The sequence below is a fragment of the Strix uralensis genome, chromosome 4, assembly GCF_047716275.1.
Source record: "Strix uralensis isolate ZFMK-TIS-50842 chromosome 4, bStrUra1, whole genome shotgun sequence".
NCBI classification, from domain to species: domain Eukaryota; kingdom Metazoa; phylum Chordata; class Aves; order Strigiformes; family Strigidae; genus Strix; species Strix uralensis.
This window is the reverse complement of record NC_133975.1, coordinates 68,234,126-68,244,165: the sequence shown is the minus strand read 5'-3', so window position 1 is coordinate 68,244,165 and position 10,040 is coordinate 68,234,126. Positions and strand designations below refer to the sequence as shown.

The window sequence follows — 10,040 nt, the reverse complement described above, 5'->3', positions numbered from 1 at the left end:
CAGGCTGTGCCAGTGGAAAGTTGTGCTCCATGAGACAGGAGCCTCCTTTGCTCCCTTGCCATCCAAAAATACTCATGTGTTCTGTAGAAAGCTGGTCGAGGGGGTATTACTCGTGGGGAGTAGTGGGGAGCAGAGCAAACTTTTAAGAGTATACTCAACTTTTAGTACTGGGATCCATCAGCTCTTAAGAGGGATAGCCAGCCTGGGTGTTAGTGGGGACCAGCCAGAGGTTCCGAGGGCTGCTGGTGCAGAGGTGCAGGAGCTACAGGATTTCGTCCCAGTGGCTGTTTAAGAGTTAACGCTTTATAAAATCTGAGTAAAAGTTGTTCCTGTCATGATGACTCATGTTAGACAGGTCAGACCTGCACATTTATTTCAGTTTAGCCTAATCATGCATGAATGTAAGTTTCTGCTTGCTCCAGTGTCTTTCAGGACTGGGGTGAAGTTGTATTTTGCAACTGCAGCACATTCATACTTCAACCCAAATTTTAAAAAATGATAGTACGTTGAAAAGGCACATTCCTCGCCTTTGCCGCAGCCTTACCAGAATTGGAGAGTTTGGGATTTGGGGACTGGTTTGTGGCTGAAAACAAATCTGGTACATTCATACCTTCCAGATGTTTGTGGCGATTTCAGAAACACTTTCATATTTGGGGGGGGGGTGGGGGCGCAAAACGCCCCCCTAGCTTTGGGAAGGAGACGTGGGACTCGCCGGGGGAAAGGGCTGCCCTTTGCACGAGGGGAGATGCCAGGGAGATCTCGCCTCCAAAATGCGGCGGGGAGCAGTGGGGAGGATGCGGGTGCAGCTGCCCGGGCGGGGGGCGAGCGGCTGGCGGGGCTGGGGGCGGGCGAGGAGGAGGAGGAGGAGGAGGAGGTGCGGAGAGAGGGGAGAAAAGAGGAGAGGCCGGCCGGGGAGGGAGAGAGGGAAGGAGGGAGGAAAGAAGTTGCCGAGGGGGCTGGCAGGATGATGGCTTTGCCGAGGGGGCGGGCAGGGGGAAGCAGGGCTCCGGCGGCCTCCCGGGGCCGGGGTCCCCCTGCCCGCCAGCGGGGCCGCCCGGGAGGCGGCGGGGAGGGGAGAGGAGGGGCGGGGAGGGGAGGGAGCGGCCCGGCAGTGCCGGAGGGGGCGGGCGGAGGGCGCCGCGCGGGCCGGTGTGCGCGGAGGGGCGCGGAGGGGCGCGGAGGGGAGGTGGCCCGGCCCGGCCCGGCCCGCCCCGTCCCGCCGGCGCTGCGCCGGGGCGCCCTGACTCGCCCCGCCATGGGCACCGGCCCCGGGACGGGCAGGCAGCGGCGCCCCGGCGCGGGGCCGGAGGCGGGCCGAGGATGCTGTGAGCCCCGGCGGGGCCCTGCCCACCCGGCCGGCACCGGCACCGGCCCCGGCACCGGCCCCGGCTCCAGCCCCAGCGCCGGGCAGGGCGGCCTCCGCCGCCTCTCCCGCAGCCGCGGCTGAAGTTGTTGAAGTTGGCGGTGGCTGCGATGAGCGGGGCTCCTCTCCGCTCCCCCGCCCGGCGGGAGCCCTGACGGTCCCTGCCTCCGCCTCAGAGGCGGTTTCGGTTTGTTGAGGGTTTTTTTGTTGCTGTTGTTTTCTTTTTATTACTATTTTTCTCTTCTGTCTCGCTCTTGCTCCAGCCGTGGTGAATGGCCCGCGGTGGGTGTAGCTGGCCTCACCGCCTCTGCAAGGGGAAAATGGTGGCGGTGGGGGTGCTGGCCGGGCTCTCGGTGCTCAGCCTCCTCACTTACGGCTACCTGGCCTGGGACAGCCTCGGACTCGGGCCCGGAGACGCGGAGGCAACGAGGACCGGGCTGGGAGAGGAGCTGGGGGCCGGCGCCCCCAGCTCGCAGCCTCACATCATCTTCATCCTGGCTGACGATCAGGGATTCAGAGACGTAGGGTACCACGGATCGGAGATCAGGACGCCCACTCTGGACAAGCTAGCTGCTGAAGGGGTTAAACTGGAGAACTATTATGTTCAGCCTATGTGCACACCATCCAGAAGCCAATTTATCACTGGAAAGTAAGTTTACTACTACTTCATCATTCACCTCACCAGCTTAAACACAGTCCCTGTTGAAAAGAGCACGGGTCGAACCAGACTAGGTACACCTCTCTTTTATCCTGTAGGCGGAGAGGTGCCTTTCTGATCCACTTAAAAACCTTGAACAAAATAGACTTTCTAATCTGTTTGAAATAGCGAAATAAAAACTCGCGTTCTGTGAGCCAGTAAGAATTCAGCACTGTGAGCTACCCCTGCTGAGTGCTATAGAACATTTACATTTACTGCATTACTAACATACGTGCTAGTTGTCAAGTAATGTTGCTATTCCTGGGAAGCAATCAACTTAGATTTTCTGTGCGATTTCAGAGTGACTTACAGGAGGAGTCCGTGTTAGGGAACTGAAAGTGCTACGTTTTCCCCAGTACATTCATTGCAGGCGGCACAAGGCTCACTGAGCCTTGACTTAATGCAAGTTCTCTCTGAGGGTTCTATTGAATTTATGAGATGATTCCCCAGCATGTCACATGTGGATGAGCACAGGGAATCCAGACTGTCTTTCAGGATCCTCTGAGCTGCAGCATCGCTCTTGTCATGATGTGGCCGCTGCTTTGCAAACAATTAGAAACTTTTCTCTTAAGCCACTAGAATAGGTGCCTCACCAAAATGGTAAAAGCAGTGGGTTGGTATTGTGTGTTTTCCCGTCTCTGGTAAATTGTCTTTTATTGTGGTCTAGTAAGTAAATAAACAAGTACCCACCTAAGGGCCTTCTTAGATGTGAAGGTTAATAAGGATTAAGGGGGGGGGGGGGGGGGGCATGCATTTGAACTGTAGGAATGATGCCTAAATAACTCCAAGTGTGGACACATTTACTCTGGAACAAAACTGCCTTGTTTTTGTTTAACTTAACTCACATTGACAGGAACAGGGAACTCTTAAAAGAGCAAAACAGAATGAGAGGAAAAAAGTTAGTTTATTTTCTCCTTTCCTTAAGTATAAACAGGAACAAGGCAATGTTAATATTGCTGGTAAAAGAAACACATGTTTAAATAAAACAAACAACTGGCCTGGTGTCTTGCATCTCCATATGGTAGAGCTGGAGATAATTCCTGGTCTCAGTCTAGTTAGTTCCCAGACTTGCTGGACCAGGACGATTTGCATGGAGAGCTGACATGTTATCTAGAGCAAGACTTCCCCACACAAGTTTTTGAGTTGTTGGTTTTTTTTTTTTTTCTTCATGTGGACTGTGTCTTAGAAGTTATTTTGAGACACTTACTCATTCACAAGAACGTAGTTGCCCTGCAGCAACTAAAGTAGCAGCTTACAAGGGAAATGTGTATCAGGATAATGTTTAATGTGTCTTGGTTGTCTTTAAAGCCATGCAGCAGTTGGAAGCAAGGACCTGCGCCAGCAGCGTGTAGCCAGCCAGCTTTCTGAGGACGGTGGTTTGGGAACCAGTGCTTTACAAAGGGAATGTCATGCTGAACAGTAATGACTCACACAGCGACTGGAGCAATGGGACAACAGGGTTCCAGGGGAACCAGGGTGCTGCTTTAGCTCTTAGAGACTGCAGAGGTTGTCTAAACACAAAAAAAGAATAAAAGTAAAGTAAGGAATAGCAGTAACTTAGTTTAACTATTTTAATCCTTTGTTAAATATGAAGCAGCTCGTGTGTAAATATATACTAATAGTAAAAAGTGGGCATGTTCTGTGGAACCCTGCTCTTTTCATCGGCTCGTCAGGCGGAAATGGTTCTGCAAATCTGCCTACTTCGGTTTTGGAACCTTTTATAGGAAAAAAGAAATTTGCTTATACTTCATTTTTATTTTCTTAGTCTGCTGGTTTAAAACCCTTAGAACAATTTTTTTCATGTTGTTCTACTTTGGGAAACAGGAACAGCAGAGAGAAAGAACTGCCTCATGACTGAGAAATAAGGGAGGGAATGGTGAGGGGTTAATAGGCTTGGGCAGAGTATTAACAAGGCACATTCAGAAGATAGTATTATCCGTTCTGGCTGAAGATAAATGCTAGTGATAACTACTTTTAATGCTTTTTTAGTAGAAGCACCTTAATTAAAATGCCAGGACTCAGAAACTTCTAATCCAGGAGAAGTACTGTTATTTCTTGAATTCCAAAATGTGCTAGTTCAAGGCTAAAAGCCTACTTGTCCACTGCAGGATCACCTGGATGCTCCATGCCTCCCAGTACACATACCATGCTTGACACATTCCAAACATTACCTGACTGATCTATGAAAAACAGAGGGTCTTGTGTAAACTAGACTCATTAGGGAGCACTGACTCACCTTGCCAAGTAGAAATTAGACTTCAGGCAAAGAGACTTCGAATGCTCCAAATTCTTCGTAGGTCTCCAGACAGTCCCTCTAAGGCTTGTGCTAGTAAAGAGACCCTTCTTTTGGTAGCTGTCCTATGCTAGTGAATGAGCATGGGGAAGGAGGTTGGAAGTGACATGTTGGAAGAGGTAGAAGTAGCTCTCGTTTTGCCTTTGTGCCATGCCACACCATAACAGCTGGTGAGCCCATCTTTCTGACCACTTCTACTTCCCTCTGTTCGCTTTCTCATGACCTGTGCTTGAGGCTTTGGCCTACTTTCATTTTTTGCATTCCACCAGTATTACCTCTTTCCCCATTCACTCCATCAAAAGCTGTGCTTTTAGGCTAATAGTAAGGCTGGCTTCCACAGCTTTTTTTATTTTGGGCTTTATTTATGGGTGTGGGGAGGGGGTTGCAGCTGAGCTGAATCTTGGGAACAGAGAAGAAAAGTGTGAGCCAGTGGGCTGAGTGCCACATGTGATGTGCTCTCCCAGCCGGCTGCTCTGGGGCCAAAGCGGGGAGGTAGGGGAGGCGGCTCTTGGGAAGCAGTTCAGCCCCTGCTCTGCAGCTGTGTGACCGCAATCATAGCGGTGACCTGGGCGAGAGAGTTTGCTCTGGCTTGTGCTGCTCCTGGGACCACTGCAGTTCCTGCCTCAGCTCTGACAGCTGGATTGAAAATGTGATAATCAGTGGTTTTTGGAGACTCATCCCTAGTGTTGCTTTGTGCTGGTTTGAGCAGGACAGTGGCCTGGATATACTCACGAAGTTATTGGCCTGCTGATAAATTGTAGAAAGATTGTAGGCATGTTTGGCTTTTGGTTTCTTCTTTTTCCTCCCAAAGGATGTGAGTGAGCATAAGTCCTCCAGACCAATTGTATTGCATGATACAGTATTTTTTTTGTTGTTTTCTCCTTGAAAGTAATAGGCATGCCTCGATAAACTAAATAATTTAAGCAGAATAGTTCAGGATACCTAGCTTCAGGCTAGTGCTGAGTCAAAACCTATCTTACACAGGCATTGAGTTAGGTGAGAAGAGATTTGCATGTGTGCATACGTCAGCCGTGCTGGAGTATCCTTAAGATACTGAGACATGGTACATGTCATTACACAGCTAAGCTAAAAGATTACTTTTTAACTCATCCATGAAAGAAATGAAAAATAAACACATTTCTGTTGTTGATGTTACTGTAATTTACATAGAATAACATAAAAAATAGTGGCTTAGACTTCAAGTCTTCAAGTTCCACCCCCCTAGGAAAAGGAGTTAAGAACACACTAGGATACTCAGCCTGTGCCCACCAGCTGGCTGGCCAAGCACTGTTGAGTTAGCTGTTGTGCCTGTGTGCTTAATAGCCCTGATGATTTTTCATTGCATGAATAATCTTTTAGACCAGTTTGGTAGTATGGTTTAAGAAGGTCTTAATTTATGGAACAATACAGGTCACATAATGTACTAAGAAAATCTAAGATTATTTGTGTATGAAGTTTTCAGCATGTGCACATATGAGAGTGGATTGAGATGAGGTGGAGGGCATATGATTGATTTGTTATGGTCACATGTGGTATTGCTTATTTAGATAATTTGTTAAGTTACATTATCATGAAGCATCGTCTCTTTTTTAAATGAAGAATTATTGAAGCATAGTCAGTGTGTGGACAGTTTTCCAGAGTTTTTTAATAAATTTTGAAAGATGCTGACCAACAGGAGGAGTATTCCTTTGAGCTGGTGAGACAAAAAGACTATAAGCTTAGATGAACATCTGTTGAGGTAGCTGACCCAGTTCTATAGAGGGTATTATGCAGTGTAGTTGTATTTGCTGGAACAATACTTAATTTAGCAAAGGATTTTGAGAAATAAGACTGACAAGAAAAGAAAGAATCTAGACATAATATGCCTTTTTTTTTTTTTTTTGGCACTATGTAGGCTTCTCTTTCCGTGCCTCCTGGGTGCATAATGGTCCAAACTTCAGTTTCAGCAGTTTGGTTGCTCTGAGAAGGATCCAGTATAATAGTGTGTGACTGCGACAGTATTTTCTGTTCTCTGAGTTGAACTGAAGGATCTCAGAGACTTGATGGGAATCCTGGGAAGTATAGGTAACACTCTATTGTATATATTTCCTATTTTGTAGTTAACAAAATATGAAAGACTGCAGAATATCAGTCTGAAGTAGCAGGAGATGGTCTGATACTTTATCTGCTCTGAAGTAAAGAGACTTGGCATCATCAGTCCTGAGTTTAATTCTGATCAGTGTTTCCATTAAGAACTTGGATGATGAAATAAAATGTTCTGTTTAAATATGCCACTAGGATAAGAGGGACTGCCAGCATTAAGGGGCTGTAGTGATATTGAAAATCATCCTGACAAATTAGAGAAATAATCTGAAAAAAAGCAGCATTAAAGTCAGCAGTGATAAATAGAAGATACTGTGCTGAAACAGGAATAACTTTACAAGCAGAGGATGGTGAACAACTGCTTAGACAGCATTTCTTTAGAAAAGTAGCTGGAATTATAGTGAATCATGCACTGAATATAAAGTCAACAATGTCATGCTGTTACAAACAAAGCAAATGTCATACCAGTTTGTATAAACAGGGGAGCCTAGTAGATATGTGAAGCAGCCCTTCTGCTCTATAGCTGGAGCGCTTGTGCCCAAACTTGGGCATCAGCGGTCTCCAAGAGCAGTATGCATAATTGGATAGTGTCCAGATAAGGGTGATCAGATACCTCAGAAAGATAACTGTGGGGAAGAGATCAGCAGAAATAAGAATACGAGTTTTTCATAGACTTTGTTTAGTCTAAGGAAGAGAAAAATGAGAAGGGACGTGATAAGTCTTCAGTATTTTAAGAGCTATGCAAAGAGAAAGGGCATAACGTGTTTTCAGTGTCGTGATGGATGGTACAAGAAATGAGGGGCTTTCTTGAGTAGAGAAGAAGCTTCAGGTTAGATAATAGGGAAAACTTTCAAATGCTAAAGATTGTGAAACACTGGAATAGCTGGCTTTGGGAAATTGCTGAGTTTCTTCATTGGCAGTCATTAAGAACAGACAAGACAAATATGTCAGGAATGACATAATGTAGTTGAATCTGTCTTGGGGAAAAGGGTTGAACTGGATAGCTTCTCTTCCAACTCATATTCATCTGTGGCTCATTTGAAGTACATATTAACTACAGAAGGCATTCTGAAGGAGAGTGTTCATAAAATATTTTTAAATGCTAGATATGATTTCAGTGTTCATTCTGAGAGAAAACAGTCTGTGTGAAAGTTTCATTTCAGTTTTCTCCTAGAAATTCCTGTTTTCCATATCCTCATTTTCTCTGAAAATCTTCTCCCCCTAGGCCTTCATAACTCTTGCGGTATGTAATTATTTATTTCTGCTGACTTCTTTCAGGAGAACTTGTGGGACTGCTGCCAAAGATATTGAGGTATCTTTTTCCATGTTCTTGTTATGTCTTTCACTTAAAATGACATTGTCCATGTAGACATATATGCAAAGAGATACATACACATATATCCAGAGAATGAATAAATAATTAAATGTAAGGACTTCCTTTTCTTGTTTTGTTCTGCCTCTGTGCTGTCCTCTTTTCATTCTGAAGAAAATTAGATCCAGGTACTGAACTGCTCCATCGTCCTAAGCAATAAGAAGTCTGTTCATATCACCGTAATTACTACTGCACTGTACAAAGAAATATTTGGAGGAAAGAATTGGAAAGGAAACTCATGCAAACAATAAAGATTAAAAAAAAATAACATGGAGGAAGTAGCAAAGTGTAGTACAGGTTGTGATTTCTTTTTCTTGCAATACTTTCTGGTAACATTTAAGAATATTTTTTGATAGTTTAGGTCCACCGCTTATAAGACAAACATAGTGTTATCTGACATATATAACTAACTAGATCGTGGAAATAGATTAACTTTTTTTTTTCATTGTCCAATTTAAAAAGTGCAGTAAGTTAAAGAAACAAAGGTGGAAATTAATTTACAAAATCTATGGTGGTAAATTATCAGTACTCTGAGGTGTTTGAGTTACAGAGTTTTAGCCTGTGGTGGTTTTGTGCGTTTTTTTTAAACTGGAAGAGAGAAATTATATTCCATGGAAAAGTCAGGCTTAAAATAAGGAACTTTGCTCATTCAGCATTTTTCCTGATATGCTTGCTTTGTAATTGATGATGCATATTGCTGCCTACAACAATAACTTGAATGAGTGGTAGTAGTGGACTCTTGTTATAATAACTCTCACTTTTCAGTGTTACTCTTCCTTCATGAGCCCCTTCAAGCGAATCAAGATGGGAAACTGAGATGGATGTCTGGAAATAAAACTGTGTACTATAAAGATGGTGTTTACTTTCATGTCAAAGGATTTAGACTTCATCATAATACCCAAATAATATCTCTGAGACAATCAAGTTAGATGGGACTTAAAATTTGGACAAATTAAATTCCTATTTTCATTAAAATACATTTCATAGAAAGATTTGCCAGATTTATGAGCTAAAGGTCAGAAGAAGGGAAAGATTTTGGTCTTTGTAACACTTATGTTGGTGATAATACCAGACCCAGGGGTTTGTTTTCATAATTGTGTGTATCTTTGTTCTGGTTTTGAGCTTTTCTGTGCTTTTGGTTTTAAATTATTTTTTTATTTGTTTTGTTGAATCAGGGCCTCTGCCCACATTAATACAATATTGGTTTAAGGTAATGGAGATCTTTAAACTTAAAATGCTTGATCATTCTTGAATTCATCTAAAATGTGCCTCTATTTTTTTTGTTCCCATGATGTGTGTCTTCATAGAATTGAGGATATTCTTACTATAATATTTAATATCCTTAGAGTAATATTTCATTAATATGTGCACAGGCAAATACAAATCGTAATAAAATATGATATAGGAAAAGTATCAGCATTTATTTTGTATTACTACATGTCAAGAAAGATGAGTGGATGAAAACTGAGCCATTAGATTTATGGAACTTACGGTTATCTTTTGATTTTTGTTTTTTGACAAACTAATACAATAGTCTATTTACAATTTGGGGCAGTTAGATTTTTTTTTTTTAATGTTGTAATTGGTGTAAATTGATGTTTCTATGAAAAGTTTATAATTTGTTGTGGAATCAGGTAATTTCCATTAAAAATCTAAAATGTTAATGTTTAGTAATGGATAGCGTTTGACACGTGAGCAATTGCCTCTTCAGTGCATGATACTTCACACTGCTTTTTCCACGTTCTCCTCCAGACTAATGCAGTTTCTTGCAGTGTGAGGAGCTAGCACTTTGTTGTTAATTCCTAGCTGTAAATCTTTGAGAATTCCTATTTCCCCTTTTTTGCCTTGTTTTGTACTGATTCATAGTCAGATTTTTCTATCCTGAGGTGAGTTGGCTTAGTTTTAGAATGTATGCTTAAGAATGAATGAGGTAATTGCACCAGCCTTAATTCATTAGATTAATATCAGTAGTACAAGGTAAATGAAGATTGCGCCTATGTGAGTGATCCAGTGTAGGATGTGTTTGCTTTCCTTGTATCAGTAGTCTTTTTATAACAGCTGCACAATTTATTAGATTTTTTTACTTAAAAGCCAGTAGGTCTGGCTGGTGACCTCAGCTTGTCTTTGTAAATGTAAACTGATTGCCTGAAATGCAATGTGAAGAGTTCAGAAAGAAATCAAGATAACACTAATGGGTAACAAATTTAAAATATTAATATAAAAGATGCTTTAA

The 10,040-nt window shown here is 43.2% G+C and overlaps 1 protein-coding gene across 1 annotated transcript in view; it reads left to right on the top strand.

The window, feature by feature from the left end:
• Positions 1-1,379: 1,379 nt before the first annotated feature.
• Positions 1,380-10,040, top strand: part of ARSJ (arylsulfatase family member J) — a 45,586-nt gene continuing 36,925 nt past the window's right edge. Inside the window, exon 1 of the mRNA XM_074865155.1 lies at positions 1,380-2,012. Coding sequence (XP_074721256.1) covers positions 1,636-2,012 — 377 coding nt within the window. The 5' untranslated portion in view covers positions 1,380-1,635. The remainder of the gene's footprint in view (positions 2,013-10,040) is intronic.